The sequence below is a fragment of the Triturus cristatus genome, chromosome 5_1 (genome assembly GCF_964204655.1).
Source record: "Triturus cristatus chromosome 5_1, aTriCri1.1, whole genome shotgun sequence".
Lineage (NCBI taxonomy): Eukaryota > Metazoa > Chordata > Amphibia > Caudata > Salamandridae > Triturus > Triturus cristatus.
Genome location: NC_140587.1, coordinates 587,956,734 through 587,981,222, shown reverse-complemented (window position 1 = coordinate 587,981,222; position 24,489 = coordinate 587,956,734). Strand labels below are relative to the sequence as shown.

General features: G+C 46.5%; 1 protein-coding gene across 2 annotated transcripts in view; it reads right to left on the bottom strand.

The window, feature by feature from the left end:
- The window catches only part of PDE7A (phosphodiesterase 7A), a 1,104,576-nt gene that overhangs the window by 160,472 nt on the left and 919,615 nt on the right, over nt 1-24,489 (bottom strand). For both annotated transcript variants that reach the window (XM_085605526.1, XM_085605527.1), the window contains exon 12: nt 14,401-14,497. In XM_085605526.1, the coding sequence (XP_085461652.1) occupies nt 14,401-14,497 (97 nt within the window). The remainder of the gene's footprint in view (nt 1-14,400; nt 14,498-24,489) is intronic.

The window sequence follows — 24,489 nt, the reverse complement described above, 5'->3', positions numbered from 1 at the left end:
GGACTGCTCTTACCGGCTGAACTGAACAAAGCAAACTCAAAGTTTGAAAATGCAAATGTCGTCAACTGTGCTGACACGAGCAGAGGCAAACAAAAACAAATACTGTGCATAAAGGAACCTAAATGGAATAAAAACAAGCCCAGAAGTTGTGCGCGCGAGGGGGAGGAAAGGGGGAGAGTGGAGGCCAGCAGTGTGACGCAATCTGTGGTGGGGAAGGGAATTGAAGCGCAAGCAAGGCAGAGAGGTACGCAAGGCCTAATGAGCCTTGACAGAAACCCACATGGCGGCTGTGTACACACGCACATGAACGCAAGCTTGAGGCCAGCAAAAGCCTCTGGTAGCACTTTCAAAAAGCCACTCACTAAATTTCTCGCAGAGCAGCGCATGCGCTGGCTCAGCGAGACCTAAAAATTTATCTTTTAGTAAAGATGATTTTGATATTGTGCGTTTTAAAATACCAGTTTTAGAAAGTAGGTATTTTCCTGCTTCGCCATCCTGTGTGCCTCTGCTGGTTTGCCGACGGACTGTATGGCTTTGGAGTGACAGGGGCTGGGGATGTGCATGCTCTCAGACAGTCGGGGGGGGGGGGGGGGGGGGGGTGATGTGCGTGTCCTGCTTTTCCTGAATGAGTTGGGGCTGGGTTGAATAGACATGGGCTGCATTTAGAGTAGAGGGAGGACATTTTCTTGCACCTGAATGGGCATGGTCTGCCTTACACAATGCTAGCTCCACCTCCTGCCGGGAAGCTTCACCACAGAGGACCGAACTGGTTTTGACTGAGCACAGAGCCTGACACCAGAGAACAAAGAGAAATGGACTATACATGTTGGGGCACAGACCCTTGAACTTTAGATTACTTCTGGAATTCAAGAGGAACCTCTGCCAAGGAGAAGAGCTGGGAAAACCGAAGGAGAAGTACTGCCCCTGTGCTGTCTGGGATTGCCCTGCAGTGGCTGTTTCTGCCAAGTATAAAGGCCTTGCTGTGTGCGGTGTCTCCTGGTTGAGGAAGCTTTCCAAGGCCTTTAAGTAGAGCTTGCCTCCTGTTTTGAAGTCTCAGTGATACAAGGACTTCATACCAGCTCCCCTGAACTTCCTTGCTGGGAGTTCTGACCTGCCAGGAGGTGCCTGTTGCTGAACTGGGCCTCTGGAGGTTGTTCTTACTGTTGGGAGCTGGAAAAGAAATGCAACTTCAAGAAGCGCACGCATCGCCGAAGAAACCGATGCAGCGTCTGCCTGCGGCTCGAGAAATCAGCGCACTCCAAATCCCGTGCACCAATCTCTGAAGTCAGAGATCACCGCACTGATTCCGATGCAGGCCATGCAGTGCGGCTGCAAGAACCAAAGCATAGTGGGACTGCGACTGGAGAGACCAATGCAGCGTGGTTACTGCATCGAGAACCGACACATCCCCGACGCTGCAGTTTTTGTTTGTGATTATGACGCATCCAAGGTACTTTGTATGAAAGTGCAGCGACTATAATTTGCTATGGACAGAACTGTTTCTATCTTTTTAAAAGTACTGTATTGTGGAGTTTTGGTCTTGTTTGGTTTAGATAAAGATTAAGTATTTTTGTAAACTGGTGTGGTGTCCATTTGTTGTGTTTTCACTGTATTACTGTATGTGTGCAAAAATGCTTTACACACTGCCTCTGAGATAAGCCTGTCTGCTCGTGTCAAGTGACCAAGGGGCTGAGAGCAGGGATTATTTTAGATGTGTACCCCTCTTACCCTGACTCAGAAGAAGGTTCCCTACTTGGACAAAGGTGCAAACTGTTGCCAACTAGAGACCCCTATTTATAATGAGGCAGAACGAGAAAAAGAGGCAGAAATCGAAAAAAGAGGCAAAGAGAACAAGAGACAGAATGAGAAAAAGAGGCAGAAAGTGACAAGAGACCAGCATACAGAGAGCAGAGTGGAGTAGCAGGGTGCTGTTATACTAGACCACCAGCGATGAGGCGCCGACAGGAGCCTGCGGATGGAGGACCTCGAACACCTACCTGGCAAGGAACTCGGGCTTACGGGCAGTCCTTTAAATGTGGAGCTGCGCGGGAGAAAGCAGTGACACTGACCAGGAAGGCAGCCAATGCAATTCGCCCAACACATGGGCTTCTTCAGGGCTGCAACGATGTCAATAAACGTATACATTAGTTACCTTAAACATGTGTAAAAAACATTGAAAACACTCAGTTAACATTTAAAATATATTGAACATTTAGAAACTGACCCCAACACCAAAGTCAATATGCATGAAGAGAAGATAAAAATGGCCTAGTAATCGTGCATATATTCTCTATATCTATTTGTACATGAAAAGACATGTGTTTAGACAAAGAAACAGTGGGGGCAAAAACAAACAATATTTTTATCACTAAATAACATGATGCCCAACATTTATACAACAAAACATCTAAAACAACAACAAAAAATGAAATACAACAAACAAGTATATTATACAATTTGAATTCCCTTAGTTTGGCTTTTTTCTGATACACAAGCACATTATTGCAAAGAAATGGTCTACTTCAAAAACAAGTGCAAACAAAATTGTTTTTTGCTAGAAAAGGCCTGAAATGCTCACAAAAAAGGAAATAACAAAGGAAATTATATTAACAAAGGTGTGTAGAAAGAAGAAGAGAGAGAAGAGGAGGTGAGGGAAGAAAGAAACACAAGAAGACATTAAAACAAACATAAAAGACATGAGTAACATACATACCCCAAAGCCAAAACTTAAATGGTGCATCCAGAAGGGAAATTACAAACGAAAGAAAAGGGAAACGTGCTTTAAGTGCACTAAATATACTAGTATGTTAATTCAGAGACTAAGTTACAAATAGAAGCAATGCGATCTTACGTGTGCGATTCTAATAGCAATAGATGTGTATTAGATGAATGACCCAGTCCAACCACTGATGACTAAGAAATGTAAAAGGCTTCATAAGTTCCAAAATAAAAGACACGCCTCAAGCCTGTGATTCTATCTCTAGTGCACCTATAATGTCCTTCATGATCAAAATCAGTGAATCACTAGAGTCATGTATTAAAATACAATTCAAACCCGAAGAATAGTGCATTCACCACTGAAGAGAGGATAGAAGAAGTCTAAATACCTAATATGAGACCCTGGAAGCTAGAAAACTGCAAACATGGAATGTCCAAAAGTCACAATTCCTACAAAGATCCTGGTTTTTATTATTTTTGGTAATTTACTGCAGTACTCTGCATAAATAGAGGACCAAAATTAATTACAGGTATCTAGAAACATTCACAAATATATTTCTATTCCAATATCAAACTTTAGCAAGCCTGCTGATCCCAAATGGCAACTTAGGCATCAACAGTAGTTTCCTATACTACGTAGAGGTTTCACTGTGTTGTTGTCACAGTAAATGTACCCCAAGTTACAAACAACAATATTAATGGAGACAGTGATATTTAAAAAAACTTCATCCAATGTGGGAAGTATAGCTGCCATTAAAATCCATATGGAGTACACTGTATAGCAGTGATTGTGCATGGCAAGCACAAACCCATCAACTGGTGGTCAAACAACCAATGTGCATGTCTCCTATGGCTGTTAAATAAAGCCATATGCAGTTTGCTGTGTTGCGGTAAGTGGGACAAACAGGTCTAACTTCAGGTTCCATGGTATTGATCTAGCCCTACCAGATAAAAGGGGGAGAAGATCGAAAGCAACACCTTAGACAATTGGAGGCAAGGTAGATTTGCACTTTCCGATCTGTTATAATGGACTTGATGTAGATCATGAGCTACATCATTTCCTTTAACCTGTGATTGCCTGTATTTGAATTGAAATAACATTTATATAGCGCATTGTGCTATATCTCTCTGGGCACTCCTTGTACTTTCTACTTATCTACTCTATGGCATGCCTGTTAGTATATCTTCCTAGCACCCCCTGAACATTGACAGCATTGCATATTTGAAAGTATAGACTGACAACCTCCTGAAATAGCTGAATACTACATAAGTAATGGTGGAGTACTTTCTTAATCAAGGTCTCACTTACCGGGTGGTACCACCATTGAGAGGGGTATTTCCCAAAATATTGGATTACATTACCTTTCAATACGAGGCCTCCATTAGAATTTGGATCGATATGCTATTTTTGCTTTACTTCACTAGATGATATCGGGCTTCCTGAGACATTAATAGGCTAAGTGTGTAGATGCTCAGGCACGCATACTCTTGTTTGCGTGGTTCATGGTACCCGACATTAGGCTCACATGGAGTGATTTTATCTCGATCCTCATCCCGCAGCACTTTAAAAGTATGCACACGTACTGATATCTGGGGGCCGCAGTACATGGCAACTGTCTAAAGAACAGGGAACGTTTTTTATTTACGCTGGAACACACATCTTGACACAATAGTGTCTAGTGGTTCCATGTGGGTGTAGTTACCCCCTTTTAAGGAGGACTTCCAGGAAGGGCATGGTTTCATAGCATGTAAACATGGATTAAGGATGCTATATTTTGACGCAAGCTCACTAGGTTTGAGTTGGTGCGATCTAGTGTTGCTATGTGGGAGTTGTCACCCCCTCTAAACACGTCTTCCAGAAAGGTCCTCAGTCCCTTGTGTGTTGGACAAGAATACAGCGTGGTTGACTCTGGTGCCGAATACGGGTAAGTAATACCGGTAATGTGATGGCACGGTCTTGTGGTTTACAAATGTCTGATAGTAGTATCAGCATCATATGTTTGTTGCTGGGGAACAAAGTTTGTACCATGTTCGTTTGGACCGTGTAATCTAATTGACACTTCGCCTCCACTGTGCGAATTACGGCACATGGTCGGGGTATAATGTGTGTAACATGTTTGTTTGGACAGTGCGTGTCACTCCAATTTGAAGCTAGGCCTCCACTGTGTGAATTATGGCTTGGGGCCCTGTTTATCTGGAATCACTGGTGGTGATATGTATACTTGCAGTGTGATCAACTTGCTAACACTGTATATGGTCCAGAATGTTTGGGATCACCAGCAGCAATTTGTATGTATTGGTGTGACTATTTGGCCAACGGTTGATGGGATTGTGTGCGATAGTCATAAGACCTCAACACAGTGAACTGCATATGGATTTAGTTAACAGCCAAGGGAGCCATGCTGGGTGGATGTTTGACCAACAGTTGATGGGTTTGTGCGTGTCATGCACAATTTCCTCTATACAGTGAACTCCATATGGTTTTTGAAGGCAGCTATTCTTGCCATGTTGGGTGAAGTCTTTTTTAATGTCACTGTCTCAAGAAATATTGTTGGTTGCAACTTGGGGTACATTTACTGGGACAACACAGTGAAACCTATACGTAGTATAGCAAAATACTGCTGATGCCTAAGTTGCCATTTGGGATCAGCAGACTTGCTGAAGTATGATTATTTTGGAACAGAAGTAGATTCATGAATGTTTCTAGATACCCGGAATTAATTTTGTTCACTTGGTAATTTGTGTTCCTCTCTTTGTCCAGCAGACTGCAGTAAAATACCAAAAATAGAAAAAATATCTTTTGAAGAAATCGTGACTTTTGGACATTCCATGTTTGCTCTTTTCTAGCTTTAGGATCTTGCAATTAGGTATTTAGACTTCTTCCATCCTCTCTTCAATGGTGAAGGCACTATGCCTCTTCAAGCATGGAATGTGGCTCAACCCATTTGGTTGTGAACGGTTTAATACTCAGGTGATTTACTGATTTTGATCAAAGGACATTTTAGTTACACTAGGGATAATTACACAGGCTTGGGGCATGCCTTATTTTGGCACTAATTAAGCCTTTTCACATTTTAGCCACCAATGGATGGACTACGTCATATGTAATGCGTTTGTTTTTATCTATTAGCATCGAACATACGATTCAAACCTCTGTGCCACGCGGTCATTTGTCTGATACAGGACTATTGCTATCAGAATCGCACTGGTAAGATCTCCTTGCTTCCAGTTGTGACTTAGAGTCTCTGAATTAACATACTAGTATATCTAGTGCACTTAAAGGACGTTTCCTTTTTCTTTGTAATTTCCCTTGGGATGCAAAATTTAAGTTTTGGCTTTGGGGTATGTATGTCACTCATGTCTTTTTTTTTTCTTGCCTAATCTCCTCTTACTTTCTACACACCTTTGTTCATATAATTTCCTTTGTCATTTACCTTTTTTCGTTTGGACTTGTGAACATTTCAGGCCTTTTCTAGCCAGGTTTTTTTTATTTTCTATGTACTTGATTTCGAAGTAAAGAAATCTTTGCAATAAAGTGTTTGTACACAAGAAGTAAGCTAAACTAATGGAATTCAATCCGTATATTGGTTGTATTTTGTTTTTTTCTTGTTGGGTTTCAGAAGTTTGTTGTATAAATGTGGATTGTCATGTTATTTAGTGACAGATATGTTTGTTTTTTCTTCTCTTCATGCATATGGACTTTGGTGCTGTGTTCAGTTTTTAAACGTCCAGAATATTTTAAATGTTAAGTGTATTTTCAATTGTTTTTTTTTTACACGTTTTAGATCACTTATGTACATGTTCTTTGACATGTTTGCAGCACTGAAGAAGCCCGTGTGGTGGGAGAAATGCATAGGCTGCGTGTCTGTCAGTTTGGAGGAGAAAACAAATGAAAGAAAATTCAAGCACAAACAGACTTGCGGCATGTTTTAGCAAAAAGATTTGAAATAAGACTTTGTAGCTGTCAATTGTATCATTTTTGTTTCTCCAAAATGTTTAATGTATGGTAGCTGGTCAATTGAGGTGGGCAATGATTGTGCAGTGTTAAATGTGTGATTACTTTAGGTGGTGCAGTGACAGAGTTCCCTAGCTGCCAATACTTCTTCAGGCACCTGATGAGCCCGGTCTTGTTCAAAAGCAAGTGAAAGGCAATGTATTGCTGTTTTGGTATACAGCTTTCTAAGAAGGTGATACAGGAGCCCCCCATGCCTCAGGAATACCAAAAATGTACAAGTTCCCTCTGCTAGTCCTGTCATTCAAATCATCTAGTTCCCTTTGTATATTCGTATTTCTGAACTTGGTATCACCAAGATCCTTCTTCATTCTGGAGTCATCCTCAAGATTGTTTATTTTGCATTTGGTCTAAGCAATCCTACCCGACATCACAATGTCTTGTTGAATTATGTCAGTGTGGATCTTGGAGCTTTTGTGCCAATTCCAGAGCATCCGAGAGTTTTTTGATGATGGTTTCCATTGTATTGGCCACATCAGGTTTGCCTTTCACAGATGAGTCTGGGTGTTGAGGCTCCGCTTGGGTTCTCCTGAGACCCACTGTCTGGTCCTTTTCAGCCACTGTAGGGTCGAAGATGTAAGTCATAAGTTGGCAAAAATGTAAATGGCACCACCTAAGGGAATACCTCACTCGTTAGAGCATAGTGAGACGGAGTTAGGTGCAATCTTCCATGTGCTCCCCAATAGGTGTCAATGGTGCAAATATCCTTGTAAGTAGGTAGAATCAGTAAATAGGCAGAATCGGGCCATCTCTCATTAGACCCACCCCTTATCAGTGCAGCACAAAAAAGCTGTACTATTACTCCAACAGTTTCCAGAAATGCAGGGTGTTAGAAATTGGGTTTCTAGTTGGCAGAGGTATGCACTCTGTCCCAGTAGGAACCACAATCCTAGCCAGGTGAATTGTAGTACACACTTAAGGTTTACCTGTTCTCCCCCTGTGGTAGCATAGCACCGTGCAGTCTAAACTAAATAGGCAATGTGTAAAGTATTTGTGTACACTCACACACACACACAAACACGGTGAAAATACAAAAGTACTCCACACCAGTTTAGAAACATAGCCAGTATTTAAAACAAGACCAAAAACAACAAAAATCCAACATGCACAACTCAAGATATTCCTTTTTTCAAGATTAAATCAAAATGCAGTGCTCCAAAGGCAATAACTCCGACTGAGGCTCTCTGGTCGCGCTTGACCGGGGAAAATCCAAATATTCAGTCTCACCGCGATGGAGCGCGAGCCAGATACAGGAGCCACGCAGACCCGCTAACAGTACCAGGGACAGGGCATCGCAGACGTCGGTGATGCGTTGTCCAAGACTCACGCAGCAGCAGTAATTTAGAGGCACTACATCGGCAAAGTCGGTGCAGTGTTGTAAGTTGGGGTCGTTGCATCGCACACTCTTCAAGCACTGTCCACGGCTTTGGTGTGGGTAGCAGCAATGGGTTGATTTTGCAGGTAAGGCGCCAGTTCCAAGTGATGCTTCAGTGTAGATTTGTTGGTTTCCTGAGTTGCATCACAAAACACTCACTTGCAATGGCCCAGGACTGGATTTGGCATCAATTGGCAGAGCAGGACTCACAGCAGAGGAGCCCAGGTGCTGGTAGCAAGATGCAGGTAAAGTATGATATTCCTGAGCCTTCAGGAACAGGAGTCAAACCCTTGGAGAACCTTTAGGGATGCATGATGTAGAGAGTAAAGCCCAAGCCTCTCACTTCCAGACATGAGGCAACAAGCCACCACAGCAAAGCAAGCAGTAACGTGGCAGTCCCTCCTGGCAAAACAACAGCTCTTCCTGGCAGAATGTCCTCAGTCCAGAAGTGTTCTGAGTACATGGTGTCAGAGGCCAGTACTGATATCCATCCATCCATCCATCCATCCATCCATCGCCATCCCAGAGGGCTACAAGATCACCCGGAGGGATCACGGCAACCAGACCGGAGGAGGCATCGCCATCATCCACAGGAACACCATCCGCATCACGACCAACACCGACGACACCCTGACTACCGCCGAACACCTGCACTTCCAGATCCACACCGACCCCAAGACCACCCTCAGAGGCACCCTGATCTACCGACCCCCGGGACCCCGCACACCATTCAGCGAGGACATCGCCAACTTCATCAGCCCGCACGCCCTCCCCTCTGCTGACTACATCCTCCTCGGGGACCTCAACTTCCACCTGGAGAACGACAACGACCGCAACACCACCACCCTGCTTGACAACCTCGCCAACCTCGGACTCAAGCAGCTGGTAACCACCCCCACCCACCTCGCCGGACACTCACTCGACGCCGTCTTCTCATCCAGCAAGGACATCGTCTTCAGCCACGCCACCGGACTCCACTGGACGGACCACAGCTGCATCCACTTCAGCTTCAGAAGGACCACGATCCACCACCACCAGCCACAGGTTGCACGAAGAAGCTGGAACAAGATCACAGCCGACCAACTCGCCGCATCCCTGAGCCAGCACCCTCCCGCCAGCTCAGCGAACCCCAGCCAGGCCGCCGACAACCTCACGAAGTGGATCAGCAACTGCGCGGACGAATTCGCCCCTCTGAGGACCCCGCCCAGCAGACCCGGCAGCAAGAAGGCCCCTTGATTCACCGACGAACTCAAATGCTCCAAGAAGAACTGCCGAGCCCTCGAGAAAGCCTGGAGAAGAGACCCAACACCGGACAACATGACTACCCTCAAGCTCGCCACCCGAAAGCACCATCAACTGATCCACGCCACCAAGAAAACAGCATTCAAGGACCGCCTGGACAACAATGCACACAACAGCAAGGAACTCTTCAACATCGTGAAAGAGCTCTCCAACCCCAACGCCGGAAACAACGACATCACCCCATCGCAAGACCTCTGCAACTCCCTCGCCTCGTACTTCCACAACAAGATCGCTGACATACACAACAGCTTCAGCACACAAACAACGCCCCCCATGACCGCACCAACGCCCCCCACCACCACCCTCAGCGCCTGGACACCGATCAACACCGAAGACACCATCCGCACGATGAACTCCATCCACTCCGGATCCCCAACCGACCCCTGCCCTCACCACGTCTTCAACAAGGCCGACGCTGTCATCGCACCCCACCTGCGGGACATCATCAACACCTCCTTCGACACCGCCACCTTCCCGGAGAGCTGGAAGCACGCCGATCACAGCGCTCTACTAAAGAAACCAACAGCGGACCCCACCGAACTCAAGAACTACCGCCCCATCTCGCTCCTCCCGTTTCCAGCCAAAGTCATCGAGAAGACAGTCAACAAGCAGCTGGCCGCCTTCCTCGAGACGAACGGATCCCTCAACCCCTCACAGTCTGGCTTCCGGGCCAACCACAGCACCGAAACCGCCCTCATCGCTGCCACCGATTACATCCGAGCCCTGCTGGACAACAGAGAAACAGCGGCCCTCATCCTCCTAGACCTCTCCTCGGCATTCGACACTGTCTGCCACCGCACCCTAGTGCAGCGCCTCAACAACGTCGGAATCTAGGAGAAGGCACTGGATTGGATCATCTCCTTCCTCGTTGGAAGGACACAGAGTTCGCCTACCCCCGTTCAGATCTGCAGCAACAGAAGTCATCTGCGGCGTTCCCCAAGGCTCCTTGCTCAGCCCCACCCTCTTCAATGTCTACATGAGCCCCCTTGCGGCCATCGCACGCCAACACAACCTCAACATCATCTCCTACGCCGACGACACACAGCTGATCCTCTCCCTCACCAACGACCCCGCCACCGCCAGAGCCAACCTACAATAAGGGATGAAAGACGTAGCCGAATGGATGACGACCAGCCGCTTGAAACTGAACTCAGACAAAACGGAAGTCCTCATCCTGGGCTCCTCGCCCTCCGCCTGGGACGACTCCTGGTGGCCCCCCGCCCTGGGCACTGCACCCAAACCGACAGACCACACACGCAACCTGGGCTTCATCCTGGACTCCTCCCTCTCCATGACCAGACAAGTCAACCCCGTATCCTCTTGGTTCAACATCCTGCGCATGCTACGTAAGATCTCCCGGTGGATCCCCACCGAGACCAGGAAGACGGTCACCCAGGCCCTCGTCACCAGCCGTCTGGACTACGGCAACGCCCTCTACGCCGGAACCACCGCCAAGCTCCAGAGAGACTCCAGCGGATCCAGAACGCCTCAGCGAGACTCATCCTCGACATCCCCAGACACAGCCACATCTCCAGACACCTGAGAGACCTGCACTGGCTCCCGGTCAACAAGAGAATTACCTTCCGGCTCCTCACCCACGCACACAAAGCCCTACACAACCAAGGCCCGAGTTACCTCAACAGCCGCCTCAACTTCTACGCTCCCAAACGCCATCTCCGATTGACCAGTCACGCCCTCGCCGCCGTCCCCCGCATCCGAAGAGCGACAACAGGAGGAAGGTCCTTCTCCCACCTGGCCGCCAAGACCTGGAACTCCCTCCCTCCCGACCTACGCCTGACCCAAGACCACCTCTCTTTCAGGAAGAAGCTCAAGACCTGGCTGTTCGAGCAGTAGCGGACCCCCCCCCCCCAAGCACCTTGAGACCCTCCGGGTGAGTAGTGCGCGTTATAAATGCCTTTGATTGATTGATTGAGCCTTTAAAGTAGGGAGACTCCAAAGAAAGGTCTTTGTAGAGCACACAATCCTGCCCTTCCTGGCCCTGGCTCCAGACACACAAAAGGGTTGTATGCAGCTCGGTGTGGGGACAGGCATTCAGGTACAAGTGTCAGCTCCTCCCTCTCACTAGCTCAGGAAGACACATCAGCCTGGTGATGGGCCATCAGAATATGCATTTTGAAAATGTGTTGCAAGGCAGCCCCAATGATACCCTATGGGAGAGATGAGCCTTGCTGTAGTAAAAAACAAATTTTGCAATTTATACTACCAGGACACGCGAAAACACCAAAGTACATGTCTTATCTTTTATATACATTGCTACCTGCCCATGGGGCTACCTAGGGCCTACCTTAGGGGTACCTCACATGTAATAAAAGGCAAGTTTGGGCCTGGCAAGTAGGAGAACTTCCCAGGTCGACATAGCAGTTTAAAACTGCACACACAAGCTCGGTTGTGTCAGACCTGAGAGAGGTTTGAAGGGCTACTCATGTGGGTGGCACAATCAGTGCTGTAGACCAACTAGTAGCAACTGATTTACAGGCCCTGGGCCTATGAAGTGCACTGTACTAGGGACTTAATAGTAAATCAAATATGGCAATCAAGTCGAAAACAGATGCCATTACATTTTAGACACAGAGCACATACACTTGAGCAATGGTCAGCAGTGAAAAAATGCCAAGAGTCCTAAAAAAAAAGGCAAAAATGAAGTTCAGCACACACTCAAAACAGGAGGTCGGAAGGGAAAAAGACAGGGGAAATCACGCCAAAAGACGCCAGGTTCAACATAGGGCAACAGCTCACCCACCTCCACAGAGTCAAAGGGGGCACTGTGTGTAGAAGGGGCACAGAAGACTGAGCACAAGTCGTGACCTCCACTTCGAGACAATGAGCACTGATCTCCGTTCGTCCCCCGAGGAAGCAATTATGCTGAACAACAAGTTATAGGTACTATAGACCAATAACAACCCAGTGACCCACTAGCTCACTGCGAAGAAGGGTAAGTGCAAAGCTTACCTCTGCACGTCACCAAATAGTAACGTGCCATATTCGGGTCCAGAAGAAAGCCCTCCAACCCAACAGGGCACCGTAATGGCTAAAACATGTTGACCACTCACGTTCTCATAGTAGGTGCTATAAAATAGTAGCCCTTTTAGACACGTACCGCTTCTTTATTTTAATCTTGCCCCATCGCCAATAGAATAAAGACTCATTTTGGAGGGATGGAGGTAATTTTAAACTCACTTCACTTTCATTTCTGATCACTACTGTAATCACCAGTTGGTCTCCCTCCAAGTGGAGGTAAGCATATGATAAGACCCCATGATGATGCTTTTCACACAGTTACTTAAGCGGATAATTAAGATATACCACTCGGTCCCACTGTAAGTGAATGAGTTTTTTTTTCTTTTTTTAAGACTGTCAGTACCCAAGACCCTGGCAACACTACAGGACAAGTGATCCATTCCCTTTTGATTGTCTAAGGGTGAGCGCAATTATTAACATATGGAGTCAGACCGCTCCAACCATCCTCTTCCGTCATACGGTTCAGCACATTCCCATATCACCACAAGCAGGTATCTATCTATTGCTAAACACCACAAAACAGTTGCTTAAGACCCAGTTGTCTAAGACCCATTATGCTTCTAGGTCAAGGAATGAATCACTTCATTCACAAGCTCAGTGACCTGTGGGAAATCCTGTGGTTGCCATTTTGATGAAATGCGACATACCAGTTTCGAGCAGAGCGAAATAGGTAAACCCTACTTTGTAATACTGTTCAATAGAGGAGCAGAGTTAAGATAGTAGTACTCTGTGTGCGTTCTGTACAGCACTTTTATCAAGTGATCGTTGGATGCAGACATTTCATCTGACTTGAAATTACGCCACAATAGCGTGAATCAATTTCCCTAAACAGACAGTCGAAGTCTCAAGTTCTGTTTTGTATACCACCCGATGCTCTGATGGCAGCAGACTTGCATAGTCTGTTCATGAAGCTCCAGCACAGCTACACTGACCAACATTGATCAGAGCGGTGTCGGGGTCAGCCACAATAGCTTCAGAAGGAGGAGCTGTGGGCACTACTAAGTGTGCATGACGGTTTGGCACTTAGCATTACTCCACCTGGCTGTGGTGTACAGCCGGGTGGAGAAAAGCCATAGGCTCCCAGTCCTTGTCTGAGTGCAGAATCACGGCGCTCAGACCAATCCCAGCGCTTCACTCATGCTGGGATTAGCATTCCCAGCATGAGAGAAGCACTAGGATTGGCATCTGGGAGCCTGTGCAGTGTCCATCAGTCTGAAGATCGGGAGAGGAGGAAGACAGCGCAGCATCAGGTCAGTCTTTTTGTTAATATATATTTTTTAATGTATTTATGCCCTCCCCCCTTTTACCGCCACTGCCCGACCCCCTAATCAAATAGCATCTTATCACCTTATCTGGGAGAAAAAGGTTTTTAAAAAAGCAAATTAGTGCTATGTGAGAAAGTAAGAGGAAACAAGGATAATCCAAGAAAGGTGGCAGCGCCGCACTGCCATGGCCCAACAGAAAATCGTAATCTTTAAAACAGCATAGCATATACAGACAGACACTGAAGGACAGATGCTAACTATATTACAGGACATTCCCAGTGTGGTCCTGAAGGGCAGCTGTCAAAACGGAAAGACATGACCAAGTCTACAAGATCTATGGCTCTTGTGCCGGACTCCCAAAAAGTAAAGTTCATTTTTAGTATCTGTGATTAAATTGGGTCAAATGGGTCAGTTTGCTGCAGGAGACCAGCTGAAGGGCGTGGTGCATTGGTGTCTGCCCGTGTGCTACGCAACTGCCAAGTCATTATATTTTTCATTATGCTATTAGTTCTAAATGTGAAGGACTAAGGAAAATGGAGGGGAGGGACAGAGAAAGATGCGCCTCAAATAAGGAGGAAGTAGGAGGAGGCTATAATCTACAATTTGTCTTCCTTTGCATAAGACAATGTGACAAGCTGAAAACATTATAAATTACTTTGTCATCTTTGCATCGCTCTATATGTACGTGCCTTGGTTGAAGAACTCCTCTGTTACTTTATCACTCCACTGCTTGCTTATTTCCCAAGTCCGGCATGGGTTTGAAATGTCAGCGCACTTTAAAGCTATCTGAAAAAGGAAGCAGTTAAAGTTTAAAAGAGATCGAACTCAATGAAAAGTATGCTAATATTTTGGCTTTAATTTAGTTAGCTATACTTGATCACAAAAATTACATTAATACACAAGATTAACATTCAGTGAAGTGTTTGGCAGCTTAGAACATATGCTATGCTTCTACAATAAGTATTTTAGGCACAGTTTCCCTGTGTTAAAAGCACCACTAAATGCACATCATTGTCCATCTTCTACCTGTTGGATTCTGGCTTCTTGCAATGCCTACTTTTTGATGATTCTTCTCTACTTGCCAAATTTTAAATAATGTGTCTGCCGAGTTATACCCCCATTGACCATCAGAAGTCTCCTGATCGACCATCACCCAATCAATTTCCACCAATTGAAATAGCTCCCTAGCAGTAGGAATAGTTTTGCAGCTTGAAGAAATTTCAGGATTCACATGCGGTTTATTATTTTGACATCTAGTGTTTGGGCCTGGAACCTTTTCTTAGTCCTCATTTTCCTTCTTTGCTGGACATTTTCTGTTACAATTTGGTGCTAGGTTTGTCCCCTTGTGATGTTAGACGTGTGCCCCAGAAGCTGTGTTGTCAACATCTTGAGATTCTCTTTGCCCCTTGGTGACATGTCTTGTCCTTATTGGCTTCCTGTTGTACTTGAAAAGTATCAGTGTCTCTTCTTAGCTTTGTTGCATCTCATTTATGGAGGAGGTGGGAGGGTCGCATGTGATGTTAGAAAATTCTTAAAGCAGCAAAACTACTCCAACAGGTAAGTAACCATTTCATTTTGCAGCATGAATCTTTTCTGGATTCACATGGTGTGCATTGATTTTGTAGTGGTACCCTTGGTCACCCTTGGATGTTGAGTTGAAATAAGATTTAACTTGCAGAAAAATGCTTCAGATTTCTTTGTCCTACCTGTGACACTTTGTTCACTTGAATGTCTACACAGTAGTATTTGGTGAAGGTGTGAACGGATGACCAAGTGGCTGCGGTACATATGTTGTTTATTGGAATGGTTGCTAGAAAGGCAAAGGTGGCTCCCTTTTTAGGTCTCACCTTGCTATCGCGTAAGCGATCGCAAAGCGAGACTATTGTAAAGGGGCTTTTCAAAGTGCTCCCAAAAGCGGATTGCATGGCTAGCACGCGCACAATCAAGCGCATCGTGCCACCATGCACTCCGCTTTTGGGAGCACTTCAAAGGGTCCGCTCCCCCGTCTGAAATGCACTACCCCGCCCCCTGCCAATCTCGCGCGCCACGGCCTGCGGGGCTTGTTAATCGTGTCAGCTTTGATCGTAAATATCGTTTTATTCACAAACGCAACAAAGTGAAATCTAATTAGCTTCCACTAGGTGGCAGACTCGTGTTAGCGACACGCGTTTGAATGATTTATTTTTTACTTCCTCGTTCAGAATTGGAAATGGCATTCACTAACACGGACAGCGCTCCGGATATGAATCGCTCATAACATCGGAGATTAACTATGCAACAAAACCGGTAACTATCTCTGCCAATGAGCCACTAACGTCTCCACTATGAATTATTTTCATTCAGCAGTCGCATGCATTATCTCTTCAAGCTGAATCCACTAGAACCCTAGAGTATGCAAAAGGTGCTCGTTTAGGGTCAAGATTATGTCAACAATCAGTATTCGTGCATCTTTCGGCCTAACATGATCTCTTAAAGTACTGGAAGCGCACATACTGCTAGGATACACCCCATAAGCAAGACTGCAAAACAAATCTCGTGCTTGGGTGAGTTTTTCGGGCCACATTTAAATCAGGATCTTATCTAATTAGCACATGCATCAATGTTATTTTCACTGAGCCTCCAATGTTCTGACCTTGTAGCCAACAGATAGCTGCACGTGTGCCAATGCAGTCTTGATGGTGTTGTCTGTCTGTCTGCTACTGTATGACACACTGCAGATCGATCAATCGGGAGCCGACCTTGTCCAGTGACATTGTCCCTAATACAAGCAGGAACAGGCACTGGGTCTGGCATTAATCGCCAGCCTTTTGGCAATTATTGTTTTTAATTTCATGCATTATGTAAAGCTTTATTTTTCAAGAAGGTGCAAGGCCCTTATCAATAAAAAAAAAAAACAAGCATTTGCAATGCAATAGGTCTCGCATTTATGCAAGTTTAAGCTATTGGCATTGTAAATGACAATGCCTTTTATATACAAGTTAGTCATTTACAATGCCAATAGCTAAAACTCCCGTAAATGCAAGACCTATTGCATTGCAAATGCTTGTATTTACATGACATCGTTTGCGTGATTTACATGCCAAATATTTTCAATGTTCATTTGGTACACGGACTCTGAGGCAAGCCCGGATTTTCAACACTCGGCTCTGACTCCCTCTATTAACTTGTCGACCACCTCTGATGTTATACTGTATACACCCCCGACCCCCTCCCCACTACCATCCCCCACTTCACCTCGGAATCCAGTGTGGTATGCTCTCAAAGGTAGAAGCCTGCCTGCAGCCCTCTGCCCCTCCACCCCCCTGCTCCACAAACACACTGGTTTCCACAGGGTGCATATAGTTAGAAGTAATTACACTTTTTGTCCACTTAACCGCACAACACTTTGTATAATTTCATAGTTTTTTTCTTCCGTCCTATTTAAACGTTTTGAAAGTGCAACGGAAAGGGAACTTTAAAACAACATTCTGGTCTCAGTTTTAAACTTCCCACCTTGTTGTTTCCATCAATATGTACAAGTTGATGAAAGCCGCATATACAGCTCCTACCAGTGATAACGATCTTAACGATGTTAACCATGTTGCATGTTGATGTGGACTCTGCTTATGGAATTGTACTTTGCTGCTGATTTTAATGAGCACGTTTAAAAAGCTTTGTTTTAAAACAGTATATTGCACTTCTGGTACTGACCTGCTTTTCACTCCCTCGTGACCCCGTTCCGTCCCGGCTTTGTGCCGTTTGTGCGGAGGGTCAGTTCGAGGAATCTCACTCTCTGCTCGCGACACCACTTCCGCCCTGCACGTCATCTTTGCAGGTTAGCGGTCTAGTGTTCCCTCGCCTCAGGTACTTAATGGCAATATGAAGGAAGCGCAGCGGACGAGCGCAGCGGGAGCGCCGACTTCGCGCCGAAGTCGCGCACAAGTCAAGCCCGTCTGCGCCCGTCCGCGGCCGACCAGGCCCAGGGCCCTGCCGTAATGCCCAATTTTACTCCTATTCCTCCTCTGAGCTTACGAGACTCAAATCCTCAGGTCCCGTTCCCGCCCGTGCTGTCAGAGCGGCCCAGGCATGTGGCATTTTCATTCCTTCTGACCTCTCGGCACATGATTCTTTGTATGACCCTTCCCCTTCACCACCGCAGATCTCTGCCTCCTTATTGATCTACTATCTCAATACCCGTTCCCTTATCTGCCATCAGCTTGAGATTTTTCAATTACTGCATCAAAGTACCATAGATATCCTTCTTTTAGCAGAAACCTGGATCACTGAAGATTCAGCTCCGGATATTCTTGCAGCAATCCCTTCGGGATACTATATCATACACACTAACCGGCCTGCGGGGAAGACTGGTGGCGGAGTGGCAGCCATCATCCGCTCGGCACATACCTTCTCCGAGGTTACGGCGACTTCTATCCCTAAAACTGATCTCCTGGCACTGAAATTCACTTCCCCTAAATCGTCTTTCATTTGTGTTCTTGTATATCGACCCCCCGACTACATGCCTCTTTTCCCCAAACTCTTTAGCGATTCTATTGCCCAATTAGCAATTGACCACGCTAACCTCGTGGTGATTCGTGATTTTAATTACTGGCCTTCAGATGCCCACGAAAGCCAACTGTCGGTCGAATTCACTGACCTTCTAAAAGGCATGAATCTTCTCCAACACATTCACACCCCCACTCATCAAAAAGGTCATATCCTCGACCAAGTTTGGACATCGGACCTTGACATTTCATCTCCTTTAGTTTCTCCTTGCCCCTGGTCGGACCACTATTTTATCTCTTTCTACCTTCATTTGCATATTTTGTGTCCTCCCCCCCGCATCAAGAATCTCATGGCCCGAAATTGGAAAAGAGCCAACCTGTCTGAATTCCATGACACTCTAGCCTCTACTGCTCCTGTATCTCTGACCTCTCTTGAGGTTCAGGCAGTCAATCTTGATGAATGGATACGTCAGGCTAGTGACAAAGTAGCCCCTCTAAACAAGATCAAAACTAAGCGCCCCCACGACGCACAACGATGGTTTACGGACCAACTCAAAGCAGATAAACTTGCCTTGCGGCAAGCTGAACGCCGTTGGCGTCACCATTATGACCCACAGCTAAAACTTGTTTATACTGGGGCTTTAAAAACCTATAAACAAGCGATCTTAACAGCCAAGACGGCATACTTCTCACAATTAATCCTGGACTCTAACAACAAATCGAAAGACATCTTCTCGATTGTAAACAAGCTTTCTTTGCCGGATAGGGTTACCCCTCAGCCCCAGCCGACCCAAACCCTCTGTTACGCACTAAATTCTTATTTTATAGAGAAAATAACTATCATAAGGAACAATATCCCTAACCCGGTATCTCCTGTTCCCCCCCCTCTCCCTCCCAGAAACACCAGTATCTTGTCGGAGTTTCCACCTATCTCTCTCCAAGAATTCGCCTCACTCCTTCTCAAAGTCAAGTCAGGTTCCCCCAATGATTGTTGCCCCCCGCAGATTTTGAGAGATGCCCTTCTTGCTTGTCCAGGCCCCCCCCTAGCTCTACTAAACAACTCTCTTGCAAAGGGGGAGGTCCCTCTCTCCTTCAAGCAAGCTGCCATCCTACCCATCCTGAAGAAATCAAACGCTGATCCCACTATACTCAGCAACTATAGACCCATCTCCCTCCTCCCCTACCTAGGAAAAATTCTGGAGACCTACGTTACCCGCTGCTTGAGCTCTTTTATAGAGAAATCCTCTTATTTGGATCCCCAACAAGCGGGATTCAGACCCCTCCATTCCACCGAGGCGGTCACAGTAGCAGTCTTGGACACCCTCAGGAAGGGCGCTGACAATAACATCTCTCAGGCCCTTGTCCTACTAGATCTCTCAGCGGCATTCGACACGGTCGATCATACCATCTTGATCGACCGTGTCCACAATGCCGGCATTCAGGGAGTGGTCCTCGACTGGCTCAGATCTTTTCTCCACCAGCGATCACAGTCCGTTCATCTCTCCACTTTATCCGCACCATTTACATCCCTCCCCTGCGGAGTCCCACAGGGCTCGGCATTATCCCCGCTTCTCTTTAATTTGTATCTCCAACCCCTATTAGCCTCCCTTCGCAACTCCCCGGTCACAATCTTTAACTATGCGGACGACCTTCAGTTAATTTTTCCTATAGATTCCCTTCCCTCCTCCCGTGTTAATTTCCAGACCACCATGTTGACCATTGCAGAGTGGATGTATCACAGCCACTTAAAACTGAACCCTACCAAGACCGAGCTTGTCTTGGTAGGAGGCCCTAACCACCCATGGAATTCCACCTACTGGCCAACATCTCTGGGGGCGGCACCCACTCCCGTGCGCTCAGTCAAAAGCCTGGGGGTGATCATTTCGGAAGATCTCTCAATGAAATCGCAAATCAACTCGGTCACTTCAGCCTGTTTTTTCCACCTCAGGCGGATCCGTAAGATCAGCAGGTTCCTTACCAAAGATGCCCTGACCCAAGTTGTTATTGCACTCATCACCTCAAGGCTTGACTACGCCAATACGCTGTATGCGGGTATCCCGGCCTGTCTCCTTCACCGACTTCAGCTGGTGCAGAATCAAGCTGCCCGCCTGATTTTCCACCAGCCCAAATATCAGCACGTCACTCCCCTCCTCCATAGTCTGCACTGGCTCCCTATCTCCAAGCGTTGCATCTACAAATTGGCATGTTCCACCTTCAAGGCCCTCTCGAATGCAGCCCCTGCGTTCATCTCCTCGTGCTTGACTCGCTATACTCCTTCTAGGGCTCTTCGCTCAGCTTCTCTCAATCTTCTTGAGGTTCCCAAATTTAAAAGGAAAAAGCATGGTGGTTTGAGTTTTTCAGTCCAGGCTTCCTCTACCTGGAACTCCCTGCCACCCTCACTCCGTCTCTGTCCTCAGTATGACTCCTTCCGCAGACTTTTAAAAACTTTGCTCTTTCGTTCTGCGTATGACTAACCCTCTCTCCTGGATCACGCTACCGGTCAATTAAGCGCCAAGAAACCTATGGTGATAGCGCGCGTTACAAATATTTTTTAACATAACATAACATAACCAGGAGGCGACGTTTCTCTTTATTGTACCACTGCAGACTACACATCAAACACATCTACAAACTATTCAAACGTTTGACACCACTCCAGACTTCTTGGCGCATCATTCGGTCTTCTTCCGAAACCAAGGTGTGAACGCTTTTCAAACACATTCAGCTGAAAGGGTGTGTTAGACCTGTCAGCCCTTTGGCAGTTCCCTCCTTGTATTATTTTTTTTTTTTATATGTCCCTTCCCCGTCTCATTTTTTCTGTCCACTAACTGTTTTTTATGTTGATGTAGAGGCTCTGGGCGCCTCATCCTCACTACCTGAGGGAGAGGCGCAAGGTGCTTCACTGAAGAAAAAGGAAGAGGGAGGTTAAAATTCCCAAAATGGTGGTTCCAACTGTCACCTCAGCATCTGGGCCATGACTGCCATAGGAGGTTCCGGAACCTTCTGGGCCCCTCTGGCCAGTCAGGCCCCAGGTGATAAATAGAGGTGGCAGGGGGGCGGCCATTTTAGGATTGGGGTCGAGCTGTGAGGTAGTCAGGAGTAAGGCACCTGTGTGGGGAGGTGGCTGCGCTAGACAGGGGAATGACAGGCCTTTGGGTCTGCGTGTCTTCCAGAGTCAGCCGATACCACCCCCCGCCTTCTGACCGGTCCCTGAACACAGTTAGAGACTTTGGGGGTCATCGTTTACAAAAGCCTCCGAGAAATCAGAATCCCTGAAGGTCTGGACCCAGGGGAAAATTGCCATCTGGACCTACCTTGCTCTCACCCCTATCGTGGTCTGGGATTTCCTAGTCAAATTGGCCCCAGCAACTGTCCCTTGTCCCTGGCCACAGAAGAGGGGCCGGGCCCTAACTGGTAGAGGGTGTCTGGCTTGATCGACGGTTGTGAGGTGAGCCTTGCGCCTTTAATTTGAGCCCCCCCCCCTGTCACGATTCCCTGCCTGAAGTGCTCACCGTCGCAGCCCCGGGGTTGAAAGACTGCCAGGGTGTGTCCGGTGATCATCGGGAGATCTGGAGAGGTAGGGGAATCTCTGGGGAGGCGCTGGCCAGCATCGCGGTAGCCAGCTGAGGAGAAAACTCACATCCAGGAAGTGCAGCCTTGAAGTCACCGCCTAGAGTCATGTGAGCTGGGCCGACGCCGAAGCGCCGCCCCGCTGTTGCCAGTGAGAGAGTAAGCCGCGCTGCTACTGGCGGCCGTGGATGCAGAAGGCGGAGGACACGGAAGTATTGGGTCATCCCCCCTGGCCTGGGGGGAGTGGAGGAGCGAGGCTTCCACCAGCAGAGGAGCTCTCCCGCAGGGTAGTCGGTGGAGGGGGAGGCGGTTGGTGGTTGAGCCCTGACCTGCGCCTCTACTCCAGGAAAGATCGTCCTGTCAGCGCTGTGGACTCCGTGTGCCCAGGGGGGAGAGCCCTCGACACCCGGTCCGGAGGAACGTTGTAAGAAGATCGCCACAGAGACAGTAAGCGGGGCGTGAACAGCGGGAGGAGGAGGGGGGGGGGGGAGCATACGAGAGCCCGCATTCACGCACAGAGGGGGTCCATTGAGCCCAGAGTGAACCTAGGACCAGGTTGTGAGAAACTGTACACGGTCCCGATTGCACACGAGACAGAGGTCAAGGCGGTGGTAAGTGCCCGCATGGTGCTGAGGGCGGCGGAATAGGTCTTTATATCAACCAGAGTTGAGGAGTGAGGCCTTGCCAGAAGGGATTGGGGTCGATACTAAAGAGCCTATGAATAAACTGCCGGGATGGCATTCGGTAATTGCCAGCAGCACGGTCCTTGACCAACTAGTCGAAGTGTAATGAGAATCTATCAGTGGCCGTCTGCGAGTCCAAGAGAATAGCGGAAAGCGACACCAGTTATCAGGAGAACATCGTCTAGATTAGGGGAAAGCCATATACTGAGACTAAATATTTGCGGTGCTAGAGTTATATCAAAAGAACTGTATTGGCAAATGGAATGTTTATCCTGAAATGAAATGTTTATCCTGAAATGAAATGTTTATCCTGAAATGAAATGTTTAACTTGAAATGAAATGTTTAACTTGAAATGAAATGTTTAACTTGAAATGAAATGTTTAACTTGAAATGAAATGTTTATCGTGAAATGAAATGTTTATCGTGAAATGACATGTTTACCTTGAAATGAAATGTTTATCCTGAAATGAACTGGAATATTTATCCTGTGAGGTAATGAACTGTTGAACCTGGACTGTAAAGAAACATTTTGTCCTGACAGGGGAAATTGAGCATCCCGGTGTAAAAAGACCAGATAAAGAGTTTAAATAACCTTAAAATTTAATCGGTGTGGTGTCCTTTTTGAGTGGTGTTGCGTTAAATTGTGAGCTGGGTGTGATGCAAACACAAGGCGCTATGAGGGGGTAAAAGCCTGTTGGCCTGAGCCAAGCTACCGTGAGGACGTCCGGTCCAACAGGGTGCCACGGCAACACTGATAACTATGTTAATTAGGAGGCGAACTTTCAGTTTATTGTAGGATTGCTGTTTCCTTTCACAGCAGATTCCTAAACAATTTAAAGCTGTTAGGCCACTCCAGACTTAGTGGCACACTGTTTTTTTTTTTATCCTTTATTTTTTCTAAAACAACGTCCAAAGTTAATTCAATACCTTTGCTAGCTTTCTTTTTACATTTTGCTTACACAAACATTTACATGTAAAAATGCAAGTGCAGAATGCTTTACTCACTATTTTGCTCGCATAGTAAACATGAACTCACCATAAAAAGCAGGAACGGAACTGTCTGTTATATTTACTTAAAGTGCATGGGAGTTAGCCTTAACCACTCGAAATGTTATTACTTATTTTGGGAGGTTGCTGTATTGCACCATTAATAATATGCTGAGGTTGTGACATGCTCTGATATAGGTACAAATTTAGGATGCTGCTGTATTTTACTATTAGCAATAGGCAGGGCCGGCTTTAGCACTGGTGGTGCCCGGTGCGACTATTATTTTTGGCGCCCCCACCAACCTCCTTCTCGGATTTACTCATTGACACACAGCAAAAGTACCCCTCATCGCTTCAATCAGAAGTTATTGCTAAACACAGCACACCCCCTCCACATGTCAGCGCACAGTGCAGCAGCACCAGTCGCACTGCCCTAAAGCCGGCCCTGGCAATAGGCAGTGAAAATGTAGCTTAAGGCAAACATCTGCAGACTTTGTCCCTGGGAGCAAAGTTCGAGTCTTGGCTCGGAAATACTTCTTGTGGGTATAAGCACATTACTTAATCACTATCTGCCTACTAACAAAATATTTCTTTTATCCCTCTGTAACGTAACTCGTGCTCATATAAACAGCTGCATTGCGTTTGGGCCCAATCTTGCGCTTTTAAAACACCAAACATCGTTAGCTTAAATTCACAATGGAATTTAAAAAAATTAAATTAATGCATATATAGGGAAATCACAAGCAAAACATAGCAAATTGACTTTTTGCTACTTGCACACACAGCATTCTAGTGAAACACGTACTAATATGAGTGCAAGGAGCCCCTTAAGCATATCTTCCACGGGGCCCCCTCACGTTTTCTGATGCTCCTTACTGTTGTCACATTAGCAGCACCTGTCCTACAGTAATACACATGCTAGTCCCCGACGCTACCCTGCTGGGTCATTCAAGAGCATCAGACCACTGAAAGCTGTACTGTACTTCTTGGAATACATCATATGCTAGGGTCGTAGGCAAACTTCCCACTTATTGAGGTGGAGTTAGCTGGCATTAA